The 25187-nt window shown below is 43.2% G+C and overlaps 1 protein-coding gene across 4 annotated transcripts in view; it reads left to right on the top strand.

The window, feature by feature from the left end:
- Positions 1 to 11256, top strand: part of JCAD (junctional cadherin 5 associated) — a 60157-nt gene extending 48901 nt beyond the window's left edge. For 3 of the 4 annotated variants that reach the window (XM_066551885.1, XM_066551878.1, XM_066551894.1), the window contains exon 3: positions 1341 to 5091. In XM_066551885.1, coding sequence (XP_066407982.1) covers positions 1341 to 5091 — 3751 coding nt within the window. Of the gene's footprint in view, positions 1 to 1340; positions 5092 to 8978 lie in introns of those variants that run through there. The other variant, XM_066551901.1, reaches the window with a different exon arrangement.
- The last annotated feature ends 13931 nt before the right edge of the window (positions 11257 to 25187 follow it).

The raw sequence follows: 25187 nt of genomic DNA, 5'->3' as shown, positions 1-25187 counted from the left end.
ATTGAATTAATGTGAACAAGATGCTCCTTATCCCAGTCTGGTTTTTAAACTTTTAGACTCATAGGATGAAAGTAATATACATAAAAGAAAATTGCTGTGGATCTGCATGGCTTAATTTTCATTCTGAATTTTGATTTGTATTATGTCTTCACAAGGTCCTATTTAAATAGATCATTTACATAGATCATGTTTTTAGTAAAAAACAGCCAGATGATGCTGTTTATATACCTTGGGGTGCAGGGAGGAGGAAGAAATTCTTGGGTTCTATCTACATACTTGTCCTATTTCTGTCAATTTTGATTTTTCTTTCCAGTCTTATGCTGGTGGCAGCCACATAGTGTAAAGGCAGTTATATTGTTGGACACCTTAGGTACAAGAATAGCAGAATGCTATTCAAGTAGAAAATTAATTATTTATATAGAAGGGTACCAATTTTGATCTGCAGAAATGTATAAAACAGTTTACACTCTGTTCAGAATAGACAATGAACCTATTTTGTTCATGTAAATCTGTGTTCTGAATATCTAATCTGCAATGTCTAATGTCTTTCATATTTCACCGATAGATTATTTTATTTAAGAATTTTAAACTTCTTTTGAGGTATTTTACATTTAAAATATTGGTTCCGTCTTATTCAGAACTGTGTTGATACATCACCATTGTTGTGACATGTGTCATTTAATCCAAAGCACCCTGAAGAAATTTGTTCCTCAGAAAGATGAACAAGAATCAATTCAGGAACTGACATGTTTAATTTCAGCACTTTTACCAGGATGCAAATCATGTTTCTTACAGACTGTATCTTATGAAATCTTATGATATAGACACCTACCTGTTCTCCCTACCTCTGCTTCTTGGAATCCTATTAAACTTGAATACCACAGTAGTCTCCTTGACATCTATAGATTTTAATTTAGCAGGATACAGAAGTAATTTAAGACAGTCACTTCTGGTTTTAGAATGGTATCTTAGAATCAGAGGCTGGTCTGGGTTGGAAGGGGCCTTCAAGATCATCTAGTTCCAAGCCCCCTGCTGTGGGCAGGGAATTTTCTAATGTCCATCAAGGAGGGCTGTGCATGTTTGCACAGCAGGTAACTCTGCATTTGTCTCTCTAACATCTTTGCATAGCTAACAACCTGTCAGAAGAGCTTCTTTCCCTTCCTTTACCCATGTTAATTGACTGACTTTTAAATCCTCTCATTAAAATTGTCATCTGGTTGCAAATTGATTACACAAAACCCCATTGGCATAACTCATCATTTGACCTCCTAATGGCCTTACCCATGGTAGAAAGAACAGGCACCTGTGCACACTGCCTCTGACACTGCTTTTTTTTCCAGGGCTTATGACAGGCCTCATTTAGCACGGTCTTCCCAGCCGAAGACTGATAAAGATCTGGCCTATTGGAGAAGACGAGGACAGGACTTCAGTGTGCTACTGGGCTATTCCCAGAAGGCCAGTGTGGAGATGAAAGGCCTGGCTGCATCCCCAGGGGCACCCCGGCAGCCCAAGGAGAATCAGCTGAAGGTGGGCACAGGTGCAGGGTATGGCAGAAGAAGTGGCTTGCAGAAAAGCTGTGAAGTGTCCAGCAGCTGCAAATGGCAAAGTCTGGAAGTAGAGAGCTGGAACCAGCCAAAAAAGGTAGGGAGGCAAATGTCTGAGGGTGACAGGGAGAAGCTGCTTCAAGAGCTGTATTCGCTGACGCTGGGAGACAACGTGCTCAGCACCCAGAGCAGGGGGAAATCACAGTCCTTGCCAAGGGTCCTTTCACCTGAGAGCATGAGGTGCGTGGAAATGCCCTCCCTGACCAACAGTAACAACTCGCTCAGTGTCACTAAAACCCCCTCCTATTCCCCAAACAGACTGAGTGTGGAACCAGCCAAGCACCATGGAACAGGAGGCAATTTCCTTCCCCTGGTGAAGCCCAAGTATGGGAGACCTCTCAAGCCTCCATCCTATGAACTGCAGCGGCAGACTAGGGCACCTGCAGAAACCGTGGGTTTCCAGGACCACTACCAGAAAGAGGAACCTATCTCCTACTTAGCCAAAGTCAATGAGCCAAGGCAAGATGCTGGCATTCCAGATTCTGGTTTGGAGCCCCCAGTGTATGTACCTCCTCCTTCTTACAAATCCCCACCTCACCAATACGCGACCCCCCATTCCCCCAGTGAAGTGCCTAAAACCAACACGTGCGCCAGCAGTGATCCACAGGGTCCTGCAGAGCGGGTTGTCCCCTGCCAACGACCAGCAATGAATACTTTTGAAGTGGGGGGTGACCCTTGCAAAGACAACCATTTTCCTCATGAGAAGCAAAGCCATGCAAGGCGCCCTGCTGACCACCTGCGTTCCGTTCAGTACATTCCCTTTGATGATCCTCGGATACGACACATTAAAATTGCACCACTGGAAGGTCTGCAGGGCAACTCTAACCACACTGAAAATGCATGTAGTCCCAGTTCTGGTGCTTTGCAAGAGAGAAATCTTGAAGTACAGTGCAACAGTGCCTTTGTGGATGCATCAAACTTGTCCAGTTCTGCAAAGGGAGAAAGAACTTCTGACAGCTCCACCCATAGCAACAGATGGTTGGCACCATCCATCCGAGATCAGGAAAACTGTGCCTTGCCGGACCAAAGAGACAATTGTAGAGCAACTAATCACAGCCCCCGTAACGAAGCCAGCACAGAGTACACAAAAGGCAAACTTTCTGTAAGAAATTCACATATGGACAACACCTGTGAGACTGTTACAAAAGTGAAAAAGTTTGAACCTGGAGTTGGGATGCAGAGCAAAAAGAGTTCAAAGAAAAAAATGAATGAAACTATATTTTGTTTGGTCTCCATCCCAGTTAAATCAGAATCCAATCTGCCAGATACAGATAGGAACAACAACATAACTCAGAGCCCTGATAAGAATAGGTTTGATAACAATGGGGCTTTGCAAGAACAAAGTCTCTTAAGTATGTCTTCAACAGACTTGGAGTTACAAGCGCTTACAGGAAGCATGACCAATAAAAATGAGTTACAAAAACAAGAGCTGTGGAGACCAGAAGAGTTCAAACAAATGAATGACCTCAGATTTATTCAGCCTACAAAACACAGAGAGCTGAAATATTCTGGCTCCTGGCCAGGTGATCAGTACAAAGACCAGCAGACACAGACAAGTTTCTCTGAAGAACCCGAGAGCCCAGAATTTTTCCATGGTACAAAGCCTGGGAAGCCTGATAGTAGCAAACAGCTATCTCCAAAACTCCCAGGATGTACAACATCCCCAATGGGGCCAAAACAGACAGGGTCACCTTCTGATGAGAGAGGCTGCAGACAGAACAGTTACAGTATGAAGGGCCAGACACACCTTAGCCAGTCTAGCAACAGTGCATTTTCTAGGACTGCCATCTCAGTCCTTAAGTCTCCCTCCCCAAAAGCCCACCAGAGCCAGCCTGTGCCTGTCCAAGAGAGGGAAAATGGCCTTCTTTCCAAGGGAGATATAGTTAAGGGAGAACCAGGTGCTCCCTGCAACAGTACAGAACCATTTGGGCAGTTCCTGTTGAAACCTGTAAGTCGCCGTCCCTGGGATGTAATAAGTGAGCTAGAAAGTTTTAACAAGGAGCTGCAAGGGCAGGAGGAGAGCACAAGCAGTGAAGAAGATTTGGAAAGTGCTGCAGCTCCTCTGCAGGCAGGTGCCTTTATGCACAGGAGGGAGTCCAGAAAAGAGAAACCAAGCCAGGAGCCAAAACATGGTGGGAAATCAGAAATGGTTGTGCCAGAGGTGCCTGTAATTAGGTCAGGAAGGGTTAAAAGTAAGTCTGAAAGTTGGAGCATGGGGACAGAGCATGGTGGCGAGCTAAGATGTGGTGGCTCTCAAGGTTTCTCAAAGCCAGGAGGGAGCAGTGAAGGAGTCAGGCCAGCAGATGGAAGACTGAAAACAGAAATGGGGATGGGGGAAGCCAAGAGCAGAACAAGCAAACAGCCAGTTCATGACAGCCCTATCAAAAGAGTTTTGTCCAGTAGCTCAAGTAGTTCATGTTACAGTAATCCTTTCAATAACCCTATCTTGCAGGAGATGAGTGAAGACCAAAATTACCTAGACTTTGTTAAACTAAGCAGAGGTGCAACTCCCACAAATGATAGGGTATTAGAGAGAGGGTCAGGAGTACGCTTGTCACTAACAAAGAGGAACCAAAGGTGCTCTGAACCAGATTTGAGGTCAGTAGGACTTGATGTGGCCCCAGAACCTGGTGCTAACAATTCTGATCACTCTTCAGATGCAAATGCAGTGGAAATCCCTGTGAATGAGTCATTGCAGGCAAGAGCTGCAAGAATTTTAGGTATAGATATAGCAGTGGAGTCTCTCCTTCCAGATGACCATGCTGGGCCCCACCCAGGCACTAGCCCTTCAAACGGTGCTCAGGACTTTGAGTCATCAACTGTAGGGAACACAGTAAGTAACAAAGAAGGAAAAAAAGAAGATTCTTATGAAGGCAGACGAAAGTGTGGCTGGACAGAGAGCGCTCTCTTTGTCAGAGCAGGAGGGCGATCTTTATACCCTGTTGAAAGCCAGGCCACTCTTCAAGAAGCCAGCGCTAAACCACTGGTAACTGAGCAAGTTCTTGAACAGCCTGTGAGTCTCAGCCAAGGTGAGGACCAAAACTTGGTTTGCAAGTCAGCTGCTTATCAGCATTCAGAAAAGAGAGTGAGGAGCACCTCAAAAGTGATAGAGACACTCCAAGGCAAGCTCACGTCTCCACCCAGCCGGACTGCCATGGATCGCTTGGTGCGGATGAAAGAAGTTGACTCTGTGTCACGCATGAGACGCCTGAGCATTAAGAGCGCAGACTCAGGAGAGGAGGTGGATGAGGAGAAGCTGTTGAAGGTACCAGAGGAGAGAGGAAGCAAACTGGCAAGCTCAGGGGCTGTTTCCAAGCGTGTTATCTCTCTCACTGAAAATGGATGTTTAGGTGGAATGGACAAGAAGAAAATCGACAGAGATTTTTCTTTAGGTAAGACCCTGTTATGGGAGATCCAGATGGGTACTCGTTTCTTATGTAACGGGCATGATCGGTTTGCTTATGCCCACGTAATGCTGCTCAAATAGTAACAGGCTGTAGGTGGTACTATCCTCATCTGGGAGCCACCCACTTTGCTCTCCTTGTGGAAAAGATGAGTGTTCTCTGGTCCCATTTTAGGAATTGTTACTGTGAAACTCACTTGTGATACAGAAATTCATTCACAGAGACTGGAGTGCTCCCTAAGGTCTTGTCTCTGTCTAATTGTTTCAGGGAATGGCCAGGCTAAAACAGTGGAGTTCAAAGACAGTCACTCTAATGCCAGTGTTTGGGAACATGTGGTCATTTAATCATAGCTGTTCCTTGAATGCCAATTTTTTTCCTTCTCTAATACTTAAGTAGACACATACTATATGATAGTTCAGAAGAAACTAAAAATAAAAATCTGATGTTCTTCTATGAAGCCTCTGGGAAATGGCTGCATATAGGGGCCTGGAAATTCTCTCTCTCATGAATATTTTCCAGATCAGATGTTGAGAATAACTATTAACCCCAGGACAAATGGAAAGTTGACTTTTTCAGTGAACACCTTTTTTTTTTTTACTATTTTTGGTGTTTCTGATCTCTCTCTAAAACATATAAACTTGTGTAGTCCATATGCATCCCCAAAGTAACATGAGCAGTTCCCTCTCTGAAACAGTTTTCATTTAGCATTTTTTTTAACAACTGAAAATCAGTTGTTGCTATAGATCTGTGTAAAGGGATAAATCTCCCAGGCCACCTGCCTAGTCTATTAAATAAATTGGAGTGAGCAAACATAGAGTGTGAAAGCTGTTAAATTAATATTAATCTCCTCCTTCCTTTTTCCATCCTTTCTGTTACAGTTGACACTTTGCCTTGAAATCTGCACAGGTTATTCATTTAACCTTATTGATAAAAATCTATTCACAATTTTCCAGTACAGAGGGACTGAAATTAAATTAGGTATACTTTAAACTGGATATATGCAATTCCAACTGAAAAGAAATGCTTGTGTGAGTTCTAAGTATTGACTCCTGCAGCCTTGAAGCCTTTTTCTCCATGTCTTTTTCTGTATCCCACATCTTTGTCTCTCTCTTCTCTGAACTGTATTTCTCCAGACCAGATTTTTCAAACAGACTGATTCAGCTTTCTTGTACCCATCAGGTCTAGTCTGCCCCACATGCATTTCATATGCTTTCCTCCCTTGGGGTTTCTGCTGGAGTGAAGAAAATAACTGTTGTGGTGACATGACTTCAGGGATGTATCAAAACAGATTGTGTGCATTTTATTGGAGAGTTATTCTGCAGTAAATTAGATCTAAATTTATCCTTCTTGCTGACGATGCCAGGCTTATATTCTGCAGTGTGTTCCCACTGCAGCAGCTCCCTCACAGCCATAACAGCCCTTCTTGTGTTTGAATGGCATGAATGTCCCTTCCTGCTGTGCATGTCCAGGGTGACACATGTGGGGTGGGCAGGTGGCTTCTGGCCTCTTCCCATGCAAAGAGACCCTGATTTGTTGCTGGCCCCAAAAGCTTCACCTTACAGGGTGACTGTAGATTCATGTTTGTAAGAGGGCCTGATGTTGTGTCTTCCTCTTTTAAATCTCATTCCAATTTTCACAACAGCTCATTGGTACCATTGAAAGCCCAAATGAGAATTAATCCTGAAATCCTGATTGTTTTTGTTGCTTTCAAAGAGCAAATATTCCATTCTAAAAGGCCACTCTATTTGGAGCAAGGTAGGATGATGTTAGACTTATAATTGCAGACTGGGCCTGTCACAGAGGCTGCAGCCCTTAGCAGAAACAGGCTTTTACATGTATAATGTAGCTTGGCAGACGAACAGTCATCTCAGAGTAAGAGCCCTGCCAAAACTGAGTGCAAGCTCATCTTACTATGCAAATACTGCCATTAGGGAACATCTCTAAGTGTTCCCAAATGCATTGGATGTCTTTTCTCCTTTGCTGTTGGAAGACATGAGTCTGCTAATCTGGCTTTGTTTCTGTAGAGAGCATTTCAAATGAGCTTAACCAAATGTTGAATAAGCATTTCTGTATCAGTGCTAGAACTCCAATGTCTGTCCCCCTCAAAAGGGTGACCTGGCCTGTCAGTCTGGCACTTTTGTGTCCTTGGTTTAGGTGCTGAGGGCATGGGTAAGCTTTCAGGGAATATACTGAGCCTTGCAGAGGCTCCATGTCTTGTGGCCTGGTTTTCTCCCTTCCTCCCCACCCCTGTCTTGCCACTCCCTGAAACAGTGAGCACCTGAAATTTTGTGGGGAATTCTGTTAATGTGAATGTGTCTGGCCTTAGGAAAATCAGGTTTCTGAAATGCAAATCCATTTTTATCCTTAGGTCAACCTGTCACAGAACACTTCAGAATTTTTAACAGAATTTCTAACAGTTTAGATGGCAAAATATTTATGACCAAAAAAAATGTTACTGCTTTAGAGGCATCTTCATACACCATCAGTGCATTAAGCTTAAAAAGATGCTGCACTATCCTAGAGCTCATTATCCCACAAAAGCTTTATTTCTGTTGATTTTTTGCATTCATGTGGTGTCTGTTTGGAAATACCAGAAAAGGCTTAGCAGAAATAATAGGTGTTGCTGGCACAGACTCCTTTCTTGGCTGGACTAGCAGCTCCAGGAGGGTGGGCAAGAGAAGTGATAAAAGATTCTGCAATACAAGTCCACCCACTGGGGCCAAATCCAGAAGTCCTTTCTTAGCCAGTTCCCCCTTGACGTGAGTGTGGATGTAGCAGATGGACACTTGCACATAGGAGCAAAAATTTCCCTGGAGGATTTTTATGCTTTTTATGTTTGAATGAAGACATTCACTCACATCAACACGAAAGTCCTGAGGATGAATGTTTTACTCCAAAGTGTGATATTTGTGTGTGGAATTATTTTCATGCTCAGCTGTTTAAATGTGAGTGCAGTGGGAGTACAGCCTACGGGAGGGACGTTTAAGGTTAGCACAGATTCCCAGGTTGTGTAAGAGCAGAAGCAGCACGCGGCAGCGCGGCTGCAGTGCTGGTTTGTCTGGGCCCTCTGTGCCCGCAGACTCCTCCCTAGGTAGCCCTGGCTCCTACATGCCATGACCATGCACAACAAGGGCAAGCCAGGCATCTGCATGGTGACACTGGGCAGGCAGAGCTCACAGGGCAAAGCCTTTTCCTTGCAATCCTCTCCCAGAATGACAAGGGTGAAGGAAAAGGCTCATGTCTGCTTACTATATGGCCAGCAGTGGGATAAACCCAATTAAGAAACCTGATAGAAGAGTGTCCTCAGGGATTTGGGAAAAGGAAAACCAGCCTATGGTATGTCCTGTGAACTGGCAGGAGGGAGGCTAGAAGTGAAGAAGAGTGGTAGCAAGCCATTCCAGTGCTCTAGTGAATAAGGCTGAAACATGAGCTGCAGTTTTGCAGACTGAAGCAAGACAGACCAACCATAGTGATGCAATGCAGCTGTGCTTTCCTGTTTTATGTTGAATTAATCTGAAATGAAGGATTTGCAATCAAATGAAAAGACCCTGATGACTGCATGGCATAATCACTCCTTCAGCCAGCCTTACACACCCTGCTAGGATGCTTAAAGCATTTGCTGGTCCTTAGTGTTCAGTGCAAGGGGGAACAAATCTTATGTCTTTTTCTTCCTGTCAAAGCACCTGAAAACTGGAAGTAATCACTTAACATTCAGTATGCTTGTTCCTACCTATCTAAGGCCTTCCCAAATTCTATCTTCATGCATTTGGTCAGAGTTGTTGCTGAATTATAGTGGTAAAAACACAGAATTTGCGTCAGGAATGTGATATGTATCTTTAATGTGGCAAGCTTTATCAGCTTCTCTTTTTTAAAATAAAAACTAGGGAAAAGATGTGTCATTTTCACAGCTAGAAATATTGAATAGATTTCACAATACATTATTAATGGTGTTTTCTTGGTTTTTTTCCAGATACATATGACCCCACCAAAGTTGAAAAGGTGTGAGATTAATGAAGAGGAGAATAGAGAGATTTCTTCTCTACTAAGAATGTTTCACTGATTTTTTTCTGGGTGCTTTTTGTTTGGTTTTTGTTCTTTAACATTTGGAAATTGTCTCCATTTGTGATGTTCATGGTGTACTGATAATGCCTTTACCACTGCCACTAGGAATTAGCTATTCATGTCTGAAACTGTTGCGGAGACCACAGAAAAATGACTTCTACATTGGAACCATCTGGCTTTGTAGTGTTTAAGACAATACCTACCATTGGCAAAGAGTTTTCATCTGAACTTTATTTCAGTCTTTAGCAAGGATAATGAAATGCATCAAGTGAGGTGTTACATTGGTGTAAATGTAAACGTGGGAAATTTGTGAAATTATTTTTAAAAGAATGTGAATCTATAAGCTACACTTCTAAGTATCTACATTCTGAACTTTGTTTAACTTAAGGGATTTTTGGCCATAAGTAGAAAGTGCTGCTGCACTGCGTGGGGGAAGGAATGTGAAAGAGTGGTAGCAAAGACTGATTGTGAAATTCTCTCTGACTTCCAGAGTTTGAATTTACTTGGATTAAATACTTACTTGCCACCTATAAAGAAGAAAAACAAAATGCAAAAGCTTCTAAAAGATGGAAGACTTTTGTAGTACAGTGTACAGAACATGTAATTATAGTAGCTGGCAACTATGTTTCAAACCAATGCAAAGTATACCACTGGCCGTTTTGCACTCAGTATTACCTGTTTTTGTTTTGCTGTTTAGAAATTCTTTATATGAAAGAATAATAGCTGGTTTAAAATAGCCCATTTTAACAAAGTAACTATATTTCTTGTTACAGAATACTATCTATTTTTCTACGATGTAAACAATTGCTAACAAGTGGCAAGTATAAAGAAGTATTATTATTATTATAATTATTATTATAATTATATTTTAAGAAGACTTATTCCTTTGAGTGAAGGTGCCCCAAGCAGATTTCACTTATATATCTTAATGCACACACCATATTGCCACTTACTTGGTAGTGCTACCTTATTTTGCTCTGAAAAAAAGCCATCTATCTATCTATCTATCTATCCATCTGTCCATCTATCCATCTATCTATTTACCACACGGTTAATTTCTAATTTTTCCCACTCAACCCTTGGATTGTTCTTCTTGGAGCCACTTTCTGAAACACACTGAGAACTCTCCAGGCTGGTGCTGCTGCCATTCCATTCCAGGGATGCTGATTACCAAAAAGTGGGTTTGGATCTTTGTCCCAGTGTTGCCGAGTGGCTCAGATAAAATGCCTGCTTGCTTTCTTATACTTTGTTCCCTTTTACAGATTATGAGTTTGGATTAGGCCAGTGCACAAAAGTAAGTAAAACTGGGTTCTTCTTCCCTGAAGTCACCAGGTGTTGCTGGGGAGAAGTTCAAGTGTCTTTTTGATGGCATTTAAATACATGGCTTTAAATATATTTTATCTGCACACACAAATGCATGAATTACAGAATTTATAATAAAGCCTATGCATTCTGCCCTTTGATCCTGAATTAGCCTGCTAATTATCTGTGTCTTAAAAGCCTTTATGTCCATTCCTGTAAGTTTTGTGTACTAACATTTTTCTGATGACTTGTTCATGTACTTCACCATTCTATTCTCTTGGCCTTTTCTGGGTTTTAGCATAATTTTATTTTTTAAAATCTTGTAATTTCTTGAAATATTTTTTCCTAAATCTGTAATTTGGAAAGAACGATCGGGAAAAACACTCATCCTGTGTTTTGGCAGCAAGAGTTTCTTGTCTGTAACACATGATTCTGTTACATATGGACTATTTAAAGCTTGCTTGAAAAGAAAATGTGGTGTATAATTTATTTTATTAACTCTTGCACATGCTGTGTAGCAATACTTGTTGACAAACTGTTCCTACCACTCTTACTATATTCACCTCTCTTCATCACCATCTAGGACATCCAGGGACTTGTAGATAGCTACAAAACATGTTTCTCCCCCCAGTGCCTCCCCACCTGAATCCTGCCCATAAAAAAACAGTTCTGAAAGAACTTCATCCACTCTCATCTTCCTACTAACCAGTGAAGCTGAGATGCATAGCAATTAATTGAAAGTTTTAGTTTAACCTTGATTGCAGAAGAACTGTAAATTGTCCCATATAAGCATTGCTATTGCCTTCTGTTTATGTCTACATGGAACAGAAGTTTTCTGTGCATTTTATTTTCTTCTGATACTAATAGGTTTATTGATTCTGCAATGTGTCTGTTTCATTCATCAGTTATGTCAAGTAATTACTTTTCCAAAGCACACAAACATCCAAGATCTTAAAAAAAAAAAAGAAGAAGAAGAAGAGGCAGGAGGCAACAGTATTAAAAATATTGCAGAGGAAGTTTTATTTATCAAAACCAAAAAAAGAAAACCTAAAAAGTGGGTAAGCTTTGTTTTGCAGTAGTGTGTGACTGACCAGTGGATGGAGGAGCAGAAATGGTGTATTCCTCTAACAACATTGGTAGTTTCATTTGGTACTATGATACAGACAATTGAGAAATCCATAGGGTACAGTTTTCTTAACAATTCTGCCTCAGTGTTTCTACAGTGTCAATACCATGGGTCAGCTATTGGAATGGACTGTATTGTACCATAGCTGAACCACCTTTCCAGAAGCCTTTTGTCAGTTTGCAGTCAACACTGAGCTCCTTTTATGCCAGACATGGTTAAAAACCAGTGAATGGGGATTGCCAGTGCCTGTCTTAATAGGTCCATAAAACTGTCTTGGCAACAGTCATCACTGGAAATGGCAGCAGCAGGAGCTCAGGGCTGAGCGGGTGCAGAGGTGGAGGATGCAGCAGGCTGCTTCCAGTGCCTCGTGCAATGCAAGCACAGTGAAAAGTGAGGAACTCTGCCTTTATTCTAGGGGGAAGAGCAGAGCTAGACCTCAAAAATTATGTTTTTACAACGTGCTGTGTATCCAGCTCATGCTGCTGCTATGCTGTTATAGCTGAGGAAGCTGACGTTGGGGGAAGATACTGTTTTCATGAGCAATCTCAGAAATTCATGCAAAAACCCCCTAAACCTGACTGATCCATACATCTAAAAACATGTTTAATGGGGACACCCAGGACTTGGATGGCTAAAGAGGACCTGCCAACTCCTTCCCTTTACCCTGTTGAAATCCAGAAGGGACAGTCACATCCTGAGGGGCTGGTGCCAATAAACAGCGGCTGGTGGCAGGGAGATAAAATCGAACACGACATTCCAGGCTCCTAGCTCCTATATGAGGAAGAGAAGCCACCCGTGAACTCCGGGGCTGCCGAACGGCCCGAGCCCTGCGGGCGGGGCAGGACGGCCTCTCCCGGTGCGGCAGAGGCAGGGGGAGCGGGGCTGGGATGGGGAGCGGGGCTGGGATGGGATGGGAAGCGGGACTGGAATGGGGAGCGGGGCTGGGATGGGATGGGAAGCGGGACTGGAATGGGAAGCGGGACTGGAATGGGGAGCGGGGCTGGGATCGGGGCTGGGATGGAGAGCGGCAGCGGGGGCCGGGCGGGCTCTGCCCGGGGGCGGTGCATCTGAGGAGGGCAGCGCGCTCCCTCCTGCGGCTCCCGAGCGCCAGCGGGAAGTTGGTTTCCCTGAAGAACCGCTGTTGGCGGGCCCCAAGCCATCCTCCTTGCTAGAGTCGTCTGGAACTAGACAAAGTGAGGTCTGAGCAGAGCTCTTCAGTGTTTGAAATGCCACCACACCACAGCTAAAGGAGGGGATGGGAAGGCAAAGAAGGGAAATGCCTCTGAATGACCTGAGACCTCCGGTGACAGAAATGCCCTGTGATACAGTGCACCTGACCAAGCATCACTCATCAGATATTAACTCAAGAAGCCTTCCCAGGCATAAGAAGGGCTGTTGTATTTCATACCACAGGTTTGTCTTTATTTAAAACACCAGCATCATGTATCAAAACCATAAAGTTTCCTTGACTCCGCTCCTGATGTGGGGAACAAGTCTTTGTACTGAAACATCCAATGATTCTGGGAAAACAGGAAGGACAGCAATGCTTAAATTTGTGAAGTCACAGAATTAACGTCTCACCCTTAAAAAATAATCATTCCTATCAAAGATTATTTAAGGATAAATATTGGAATTTTGCAAAATACTTCTGTTTAGTATCACAAATCAATATAAATATCTAGAGTCAACATTTTATTGCCTTTTCCACATGGACAGCCAGCTGAAGATTAGTTTTATAGTGCTCGACCTTCTCTTTGGGTTAAACTGTTGATACGTTCTTCACTGCCTTTTTTCAAAGAAAAAAAACAAACAGTGGAGTGATTGGGAGAAATGCAGAAATCCAATGTTCTTGCTTTTTAAATTATAAAAGTTCTTGCAATTGCTAAGTGGGTCCTTTTGTCCAACTTCAAAATCTGATAGGCAAGTATATGTGAGAAATGAATCTTTACTTGGCAGGAGCCTTCAACTCAAAGAAGACAGACAAAACAGTGCTAAAAGGAATGGAGAGAACTGACAGCTTGTTAGACTTTTGAATGTTTTGTGTGAAGCTGTCCTTTTGGAAGACATTGGTATTTTCTTGGTTGAGGATCAAACAATCCCCTAATTTCCCTCCACTGGCAATAAGCCACAGTGCTGGAGCCCTAATTTACTGGAGTGGTTTTTAATTACAAGTGGAGTCTACAAAATTTAGACTTCTATTCTTCTACATAATCCAAATGAAGGTTCAAGCTGAAGATTTCATGAGATGATGAATATATGTCTGAATTAATTAGAAAAATTGGAAAATTGTGATTTCTTATTCAAATTTGCAAGAAAATGTTCACTGTCCCTCCCCTGTGGACTAAATGAAACCTGTTTACCATCAATTCTATTTTCAAAGAAAAAAAATTTCAAACAAAGAAAAAGGGAAATCCTGATATCAATAGCAAAGCCCGAACCACAGTGCTACCTCCCACCCATGCTGAAAAATATGTTTGCAATATGGCATGCAGAGCTGCACAGCAGGGAGAGGGTGAAGGGAACTTAAATCAGAATTGACCGACACATGGCTGAGATTAGAAATAGAAATGAAATTTCCCAGCCAAGAGAAACCACAATAACACACATATTATAAAATGAAGGAGGAACTTTCTACCCTTAACAGCCACAATCTCGGCTTTCTTTAGAGCTCTGGATCAGCAGAGAAAATAATCAGAGCCATTCTGAAAGCCATTCCTGACCTGGAAAACAAGGAGATGTGTGTGCTAGACAGTGAATCAGTATCCATGTGTCTTTGTCCTTATACAATACAGATAATTCTCCACATTGTCTTTAAGATACTGTGGCCTTTCTCCAAAACTAATACTATGTCATTGCCTTGCTTTTCTTCTCTCACTAGTCCACAGGCAGATTTAGTGGGATAAAAATAGAGGAAATAGACGTAAGCAATTATAATACTATTTATATGATATCAGAAGATCAATGTGTTTTAAGAATTTTCTTTGTATTTTTCCCTGCACAATGCAAATACTGTTTCTGGGCTTAAAAGTAAACCAGAGGAGTGCTTTTATTCTTGACAAGACATTTTCCAAATAAAGATTTTGCATGAGTACCCTACTCAGTGATATTGTTGACGTTGTTATCATGAGGTAAAATGGAGCCTGTGCTCTGATGTTTGCACTGCCTTCAAGAAAGATAAATGTATTGTATTGGTGAAGTGTTAAAAGGCTGAAGTATTCTCCAGGGGTCTGCTGCTTCCAAACCTGGTGTCTACAGAATGAGGTACAGATTTTAATTTTTTTTTTAAGAATTTCTTTCCACATCCACACTGTCTCAGACCAGCAGAGACATTCATTTCCAGGTTGTGTTCTGTTTGTTTGTTACCTGTAGGGTGTGTTCTGCCTCTGTGTGAGGGCAGATTCCTCCTTTACTGCCTGGCACTCAGCCATGAGCACTGGCCAAACTTACGCCACCAGAGCATTTTCCACTCCATGTCAGTGTTTTCCCCTCCCTTTGCAAAAGTTGATATGGCACTGGGATAGTTTACCTTGGCTGTGTTGCAGTAAAGAATGGCATGTTCTGTATCTGTGCTGATAGGACTTCAAGAGAGCTAAGTTATCAAGTTAATACAATTTTTTTTCCCCCAGGCAAAACTGTAGGTTGTTCATGGCTAGAACGTGCAGCTCTGTCTTTTGTCACTGGCTCACAAGCAGTTTATACCTTACTGTCACATGTATTGCAGTGTAGAAGCAGTGGATTCATCCCAGTACCTCTCACATGTAACCAACAAACCTGTGGAACAAAAGACCCAACAGATCTGGGGAGGCTGAAGATAGAAATCATTGTGGCAGTTTTGCTCTCCTCTTCATCATCCAGCAAACCCTTCTCACTATACCCCCTCCTTCCTCACCTGCTTGAAGTATAAAAATCTCTAGTCCAGCATAATCCCACCATCTACCCAATTTGAGTCTAGAAACCAATTTTCCTACATTTTTTCTGCTGGTAGGAGAATGCTTGCAGTTCTTTTCCATTGCTAATACATGGGAGTTTTTGTTTCTACTCTTTACCTTAGTTTTGATCCCTGAATCAATCCAAGCATTTTGTTCATTACTTTTTGCAGATGTACCTAACAGAATGGGCTATTAGCTACAAAAGGCAGAAGCCCAGGGTCCAAACTCTCCTGTTCCATTGAGACCCAACATTTTGAAGAAAGGGGCTGGCCATATGTTGGGGAACCCACACACAGCCCCATAGGAAAGGTGAAAGCATAAGAGCAGAGACATTTCTGCACTTGCTACCACCCACCCTCTCTGCTGTATCAAGGCTGATGCCAGCCCCTCCAGCAGGGAGCTATCTCTCACTTTTGCTCCTGGATGTCACCTGGCCAGCACTCTCATGGCATGCTTCAGGGAGCACAGGTCCTGCTCCTGCTACCAGACAGGGACTGGGGCTGGCCAACACAGTCTGAGCTCCTGCCAAGCAAATCTGTCGGTGCTCAGGCCCACCCTGGCCTGCAAAGCACATCAGTGGGAAAGTGTAGTGATGGCTAAGGGTGAACAGAGGTTGCTCAGCTCTCACTCAGAACTTTCCTTGCTAAGTCAATCAAAAACTCTCCCAGATGCACTGCTTCCCTTCACCCCCTCTCCAGCTCTAATTGGGAGAGCCACAAGCTCACTCATCCTTTTGCCACTCTAGCCCACACATGCCTGACCTTTGATAATCACATAAGACCCTCAGCTCTTATCTTACTCTCCACACACCTCATCTTCTTTATCTCTCCCACTGACCTCTCACAGCCCCTTTGTTTGACCTTTCTGGGCAATAATGGTATGTTACCACATTCAGTTAAAGCTATTTTATCTCTCAAAATCATCCCTTTCTTGGGTGGGAGAAAAACAGCCCCCTGGGGAATCCCTTTGCACCATTTATGCAGTGAGGTGCTAGCATCAGCCTGCAGAAGTGTGATACCTCAGGAGATGATGCAGAAAGGAAGGAAGCCAACTCCTTCCTTTTATCCCTTAAAAGAAGATCACTTATTGTAACAATAATTAAGATCAAGGCAAATTCCTGGGGAAAAAAAAAGGAAAAAAGCTCTAAAATCTCTTTGAGGTGCTATGCTATGCTCTGTAGCAGTGTATTTACAGGCCATCTGTAGCTCACTTTGCAGATGTTGCCCTAACCAGGAGCTTCAGCTTCTCTTACCCCTTCCCTGTGTGATTTAGTCTGCAGCATATTTAGACTTTCCTTCCATGTGCTGCCCCAGGTACAGCCTTCAGCCTTTCAGCATAGTCACAACAACAGCAGTGCCCTGAAACTCACAGAGCCATGAGCGTGGTGACCTGGCCAGCTCACGTCATTTGAAGTGGCAGGGGGTTATGACATTTTTTGGGCAGGAAAGCTTGTCATTTGTCCCATTTTCTCATTATTATTGTAGCGTAATGTTTAGAGTACAAAGGAAGTCCTCTGCTCTCCCAGTGGTGGGTCACACTATAAATACCCCAGATGGCACAGGACAAGGAGGGCTGTAAAACTCAGGATGTGGGTCACAGGATGGCTGTCTGCTGCTGTCTGAGGGAACACGATAATAAACTCTTCCAAAGAGCTCTGATAACACCACATGAAAGGAGTACAAACACTGTGGAGGGGTCTTCAGCTGCTGTAAAATGTCACTGCTCTCTTCAGTTCATGATATGCTGCTTTTCTTATTTCCTTCCCTTCTCAGCCTCCTCCTGAGTGCCTGGGGTAGAGAAGTACCCACAAACTATTTTTTGCCTTCTGCATTACTTTCCAGCTCCTCTTCCCTCTCAGTGCAGACACACCTCCCTGTTCCTGCAACACCCTCCTTAACCTACGCAGCTCTCATACAATTCTGACACTTCAGCCAAGGGTCCTCTGAAGGGTATCAGCACCAAAAATACAGAGCCAAAAATACAGAGCCCTTTTCCCTGCCCCCAAGGGTCACAGGCACAACAGGGAGGTGATTCAGGACAGTCAAACAGAGGCCACCAGGTTCCCGGGACAGATTTTAAACAGAAGCATTCCTTATGTAAAAACCATCCTTTATTCTCCTGGAGAAGTTAAAAACAAAATTCAGGAATTTTGTCAACTCATGCAATAAGAGGATGTTCATTGAGAACATTGTGCCTTTTACTGCAGTTTTATTATCAAAATATTATTGGGTATGTCATTGGTGTTTTAATAATCCTGGGATAATGTTTTTGCTAAGATTTAGAAAGAGTATTTAGGAGAAGTGAAAATAACAGAGCAATAGTGGATTGATTTCAAACCTTCAGAAATGGTCTTTGCACACCCCCTTTTCCCCCCAACCCAAAAGCTGTTATTCATGGTTTTGATCTGAGTATCTGAATATTTCCCCCACCCTCAACCTTTCAAACCACCAAATCCTGGTGTGGACATAGCTCTATGGAGTGTCTTTTCTGGCTGAAGTTCAGGGGTTGGTAAATGCTTGGGACTGCATTTATATCTGTACAGTTTTGTTAATGGCTTAGAAATTACACTGCTTTAGCTATGCAAGTGAAGCAGTATAGTTTTGTAATCTAAGTCCACATTTCACCCAGACAGGGTTGAAAGGTGCAACTCATGGTTCCTGAGGGAAAGTAGATTTATTTCTTTTTTATTTGCCTTCCCCCTGAGATAGGAACTGCCCTCTGCTGCTGAATCAGCAGGATGTGCCCCGTGACACTGACTTTAGCTGTCTGGAAAGCTGTTAATGGGTCTGAAATCCATCCCCTACCCCAGCTTCTCACACAGCGTGCACAGGAGAAGCAGGGAGCCGAGCAAACAGCATGGGAGAGGGAAGTGGAGACCCCTGATACACACAGCTGCTATCTGTGATAAGCTGCATCCTGTGCCATGCTCCACCTCGCTGCAGCAGGGAAGGCGTTTGAACTCCAAGACCCTTCCTCAGTTCAATCCCTATCTGACAAACACACAGCAGGCAGCTGGAGGAAAAAAAGCAAAGTTCAACCCATCCCAAATGACTCAGTTTCTGAGATTTCTGACCAATTTCCTAAAACTCTGCCCTGAGGAATTTTTTTAGGCAGTGTCAGTAAATTTGAACGATATAAATAACTGAAGAAGTTCATAATAGCTGTGGGGTGGTGATGCAAAGAGATAGAGATGAGATGGGGGTAAAAGCACCTCAATTATGCGCAGGCAGAGTAGTAAAGAAACAGGCTGCTTTCAGCAGAGTGCCTTGTTTGGAATGGCTGCAGCTGAGCTCGGGTCTCCCAGCAGCCACAAACCCATCCGAGCGTGGCTCTTGGCGTGCGTGTCCCCTTTGCCCTGAGCACGGTTCCTCTGACAGCCGGGTGCCACGGGGCTCCTCAGCAGAAATTGCTGGGAAGGCAGCAGCAGATCTCCTTCTCCACGTCCTCCGCAGGGACCTTTCATCCTCCTCACGTTAGCAGAGACAAAAGTCACGGCTGTGATGTGTGTTTGTCTTAACTTCGTGTCCCCTCTGTCATGCGCCGCTGCCCCGACCCCTCCTCAGGCGTGTCCCGACCCTAAGCCACAACCCGCGGGGAAAAGCCCCTGCAGCCCACAGCCGGCCGTGCCGTCCGGGAGGCCACACGCCGCTCCTGAGGGGGACGGCTGCCACGGCGCCTGGCAGCCTTCTTGGAAACCTGCTTGTTTCTTTTCCGCCAAAGATTGTTCGCCACTGAAAACTTATTTCGCTTTTGTTTGTTCATATTGATGCTCTCGTCTGAGGCGAAAGGCGACCGGCGCGCGCCCGCCTCGGCCCGGCCGCGGGCCCGGCGCAGCAGCGCCACCTGCGGGCCGGGAAATGGCGCCGGGGGCGCTGCCCGCGGCCTCAGGGAGCGGCGGGGAGAGGCCGTGCCCGGCCCGACACCCTCACCGAGGGACATGGGCTGCGGGCAGCCGGCATGGAAACAGGCTGAGGCAGGAAAGTGTAGCGGACATAGGGTGAGGAGGGTGGCAGGCAGGTGGAATAGGTGAGACTTGATGGGTCCAAGTCCTGTTGAGCCTGGACAAGGGACAGAAAAAGCTGGTGGGAGGTGAGGCTAGGGAGGCCAGGTATATAAGGTGTGCCAGCCTTTTGGTCTAGCTGTGGCATACTGTTAGAACCATCATTTGGCAGACCTGGACAGGGACAAAAAATTCAGAAAACCTTTCAACAGAGCTCACACTTCCTGGGATTTACCAGTGAGGCATGTGTCATCACAGAATCACAGAATGCCCTGAGTTGTAAAGGACCCACAAGTATAACTGAAGTCTGTCTTCTGGCCTTGCACAAAACCACCCCAAGAATTACAGTAGGTACCAATTATGCCTGTGCTGAACTACTTCCATTTTAAGTCTCCTTAGGATAAGCCTCTGGTTAGATCTGCAGAGGCACCCATGACAGCACCTGCTGTTCTGCTTCTAGGTGGCCAGTCCATCTACTGCCATCAACCAGATTATCCTTTCAGCATCCCTGAGACACATGAGTTCTGCTTCAGCAGATTCCCCAAAGGCAGGGGGACCCGCAACTTCACTGTAAGAGGATTTCCCAGGATTAGGAAGTGATCACAACATGAACAAAATTACTCAGCAGTGTCACCACACTCACCAGCTACAACTGACCTTTGAAAACTTCTGTGTCTGCTTCACTGACATATACTCTTGGTTCTGAACAAAACACTTCTACTCTCATTTCAGCCAAAACAACATCACCAACATTTGACTCTTCAGTAAACCCCTTAAGAGCATCCTATTTGCCATCCCTCCCACAGCCATCCTTCCCTGCCCTTGGTGTCATACCTGGCTTGATCTCATTTACACCTTGCACTCTGGCCAAAACCCTGTGTTTTAATTCTTTCCTATTTTTGAACTGGAATGCCAGTAATCAGTCTTTAGTCTACACCAACTAGTAGCCTTTCTCCTACCTCCTTTCACCAACTAACAGACACTTTCTCCTAGTCCTACTGAACATCAATTTTTTTAATACAAAATAAGATTCTAAATAGGAAAAATTAAATTTTAATAAAAAGGAATAAAAGTCAATGCACGGCAGCCACAATCTTCCCTGTCTGATACAAACCCAAATTATGAGGTTGGACTTAGATACTTCAGGCTACTGGACTCTTCTGGCAAGGGAGAATCTTTTCTTTTTAATGAATATTTCAAAAGACATAGGGTTTATTCCAATGATGGTTTTCATGGAAGCAGAGCAATAAGATACTGCTTTCAAAATTGCTTCAAGGACAGTTTCCAGTTTCTTCCCACTTGCCAAACCCTAGCAGCCAGAGCTCCACAGCGCTTTTCGTGCCAACCATCCTATATTCCAGTCGCAAACATGTAACTCATAATCCCATTTAACTTTGATACTACAACTGACTTGCCCCATCCCAATCCTGTGGTTTCAGACCCAGCAAATTTGACACTTCACACTTGTATGGAAAATAGCTTGAGGGCTAAAAACTCTGTGGAGGTTGTTCATTGTTGATTGGGTGGAGATGGCTGAAGAATTACTGGGAAGGGATTAGGCATGTTAGCTTCATTCTGGATGAGGAAAGCTGTGTCTTGGCATTTCTTTCATGGGGAGCTGTGTTCCAGGATGACTGGGATCACCCACTGAATAGAATAATTAATTGCTCAGCTGCTCATTAACTTCACCCATCCTTACACATTTTTAGTCAAAGTTTGAAAGAGCTCATGTTGCCAAATCAACACCATTTTTTCCTGAAATCCATCTCAATTCCAAGTCTAACTTAGATTTTCTCCAACCTTTCAGCTCCATGAACCTCAGTTATGGGGACAGGGACATTTATATTGAAACATGTCACAACATGAGCTGGGAGAAAGAAAAGGAATGTTTCAAGAGTGCAGTAGCATGGAGGTAATTTTTCACCCTTGATTCTGATGTAAACACATTTGGTGAACATGGCATTGGGTTTTGTGTTCTTATAAAGTGGTGAAGCATTTTGAAATCTGAAGGTGGAAAATGTTGCACTAGCACTACATATTCATGACTGTATTCTCTGTTGTTTGTCGTCTGTTTTTCTTAAAATGTTTGTTTTTCCAGCTGTCTACCCGTTCCCTCTTTCCTGGGAGATGTGCAAGTGCCTTCCTCCACCTCCTTCTCTGTAGTGACACAAAAGGCAGGCATTGCCATCACATTGTCTGCACTGTGTCAGCCTTGGCTTGTTACACAGCCCTTGGAATTCACACAGCAAGTCACACAGCATGGCATAAACTTTTATACCTATGCTGCTCCCTTTGGAGTTACAGACTAAGGAGATGAAGGGCAAGCAATCCAGATCTACCTGGGTGGGAAGAAACATGGCAACTGCATTTCTTTTGTCTCCCCTTCTCCCCTCAGCTTCTAATACTTTCTTTGATAAGGTAGGATATTCATATGAAAGGTATTGAAGAGGGAAAAATAAATCCATAGTAATGATAGCAGGAAGGAAAAAAAAAAAGAAACAGAAAAAGTACAAGTTCTGCAAAAAGAAGCTATGATTGTTTCAAATGAGTAATGTATCAGTCTCTCCTCTGCAGAAGCATTTATCTGACTTTTTTTTACTGGACTGACCAAAATCAGAGCACAGGCTGCCCTAGAGGGAAATGCCTGCCAGACACAACCTTCAAATAAATCTTTCTCAAATGAAGTATTTTTTTACAAGAAAACACAAAATCCAGCCTGATAGAAATTTGCATGTGATGGAAAGAGCCAAGCAGCCCATTCTGCTTGGAGCCAGGAAGGGGTGAATCCTCTTCAGGGACAACTACTGCTTCCTCAGGCACATCTTCCTGCTCCCACTGTACTAAAGGCCAGGTCTGAGTGCAGCAGCTGCAAGTCTGACCCTCTGGCCAGTTCCCAGCACCTGCAGGCTGCTTCCTGCAGAGCCAGCTGCTTTCTCGGGTGTCTAAAGGGCACAGATTTATTTGCATAAAATGAGTGTTCTTCAAACTTAGATTCCTTTTATTTTTCTTTTTAAGATCAAAAGCCTAGTGCCCTTTACTGCAGCTGTGTGTGTTGCTTAGCATGTTTTAAAAGCCAGTTTTAAAAATCTACACAAACCAGCTTTGAGGGGCTCTTTTTCCTGCAGTGCAAGAGGCTTTAGGGGAAAACTTGTATCAGTGAAAACTAAATTCAAAAGAATAGACATGAGCATAAAGCCAAAAACCTGAAACATAATTTGGGATGATAAATAATCAAGCATATCTTACATTAGGTATCTAAATCAGAACCCTTTTGGAGTTCCTGTTTCAGTTCCCACATTTTAGCCCTCAGAAAAATAGGTAAAGAGAGGCAATGCTCATACAGATAGTGTAAAAGTGATGCCTTTCCTTTCTCTTCCAAACAGGGCTTTCTTCAAATGAACAGTAACATTTTGAAGAAGCTATCTGTAGGAAGAAAGAAGGTGATATGCATGAGTACTTGTTTTCACCTTAATCTAATAAGTGATCAGTTATGGTCTATGAATTAGTCCTACAGATTATTAGTGTAGAACAGAAATCCAGCAATTCAGTCTGAAGAGACTTGCTACTCACATTAAGCAAGAGACTCTATCACTTTTTTGGCTGTGGATTTAGTTCAGTACAACTCTTGGTGTCAGTCTAATCTCAGTGAATGTCTAGAGGAAGATGTAGAGCATTCTCCACAGTCCTATGTCTGTAAAATACACCAGTCCTTAGCTTATTAGCTTTGAACCCTTCGTGGAGAAATGCTTTTAGGTCTTACAGCAAGTGCTATTTTGGAGAGATCTAGCAAGTCTACTCATTATTTGGGTTGAAGAGTTTTCTCTTTTATAAATCCCAAGTCTTTCTGTTTGTGATTTTGACAATCTTTTAAAAATGTTTCAGCAGGAGATTTTCCATGATATCCAGCTTAAGCTACTTTCAAGATCCAAGTTAAGGAACAAAAAATGCTGGTTTTTTCATGCCCTGAAATTCTTGAATGGTCTTTCTTGTATGGATGATGGGATGCCTGACAGTTCTTCCATTCTTTCGGAAAGGCTTGCAATGTGGCAAAAGAACTGACTATAGTGCAGAACATGGAGAAAAAGAACAGCCTTTGAAAGACCAGAGCAATTTTCAAGGTACATTTAGACTGTGATTTTAGAACCTTACAAAGTCCATCTTCTCTGTTGGGAGGTGAGGACAACAGGGAAGCACATATTGCAGCCAGGAAGGACAGGGACAGAAAGGACAGTAGTGCTCCAAAAAGATGGACTGTCCTTGTCCCTCTGTCCCAGGTGATGCAGGGCACTTCATTCAAGCAGTCTTTGAAGAGGTGGGTGATACCACTGAAAGCCAGTGGTAGCTGTACTTTGGGCAGATGAGGTGCCAGGCTTAAAAATCCTGAAAAATCAGGAAAGACACATGTCAAACAGAAAAATCAATTTTCTGGCAAGCTCCAGCTGTCATAATTTATATTGGTGAGTACAGATGGGATCTTCATTCATGGACATGCTAATTACACAGACCATGTATTTGGAGGAGAGTGATGACTCTCCCAGAAGGATAACATGGCTGTATCATTCAAAGTTCTGAAACTGAGCATAATGACCTTATTTCTGGTACTGCCTTGCTTTTGAATCCTTATCTTGGGAACCCTTGGATTGTTCGTCTAATCGAAGTTTTATGTGCCATAATATGACTCTGACAGGCTAGAATGCTAATTATTAGGCAGGCTTCCTAATCTCTTCCTAGTTTTACTGTTCCACACAGAAAAAGCCCAGCCTTGAAACTGGGTTATGAAATATGATTGACCTAAAACTACAGTTTTCAGTCATCAGATCCCTGGAACAACTGCTTTGGAGTTTGTCCAAGGTAACTGCTTGTTGCCAGTCAGCTTGCATTTGAAATTCAGGTTCTTCCCCTCTATTACATGGTTCTTGGTTTGAAAATGAAAAACATGGATTTGAAGCATCAAGGCTGATTTTCCTGGTGTTCTATTGCTGATGGCTTGCCAGTGGGGCTTAACTAGATACACCTGAATGTTGCCATGTGATTAGAACAGAATACACTTTTTGGAATAAAGATAATATTTGGACAGTTTAACTTTTTTATTTTTTTCTCTTTGTGAATTGACCACAAGCAAGTTATGACTATTTACAACATTTTTACTTAATCAAAATAACTCAGTGGAAAACTCCCTGGTCAAAAGCAATTTAAGAGCAACCTGTATGCACTATTTAGGCAATGAATGAGGAATGAATTCATGACTCATAAGGGTGGTTTTGCACCTTGTTCTCCCACTGGGCAAATAAAATTTAGCTTCAGGTTTTGTGCAAGATCAGTCCCACTGCACAAGTCCAAAATTTCCCTTTTCTCTGAATGTTTCCAGTTGTTCCTCAAAAATCTACTGCTTGGCATAAACAATAGATGTCAAATTCAATGCGCACTCGGACACCTGCAGGGCCTCTGGAAAACAGCTCCTGATTCCTGGACAAGTATGAACAACTTAAAGGCAGTAAATGCTTCACTTCACACTTCCTTTTTATTAAAAAGCCAACAAACTTTTTTGGCCTATATGATATCACTAAGTAAAGATGTGAAAGAATGTTTCCAGAAAATCATTTGTACATACAAGGCTTGGCCAGGGAAATTGCTTGGTTGTATACAGGACACCCTCTGGAGGAGCTGTGTGTCACATGTAGGTCACTGCAGGATATCAGATCTGCAAGAGCAAAATGCTTATAACATCACATCATAATCAAAACAAATAACAGTTTCCCT

The sequence above is a fragment of the Molothrus aeneus genome, chromosome 1 (genome assembly GCF_037042795.1).
Source record: "Molothrus aeneus isolate 106 chromosome 1, BPBGC_Maene_1.0, whole genome shotgun sequence".
Taxonomy (NCBI): Eukaryota; Metazoa; Chordata; class Aves; order Passeriformes; family Icteridae; genus Molothrus; species Molothrus aeneus.
Note: the sequence above shows the minus strand (reverse complement) of the source record. Positions and strands in the feature narration are given on the sequence as shown.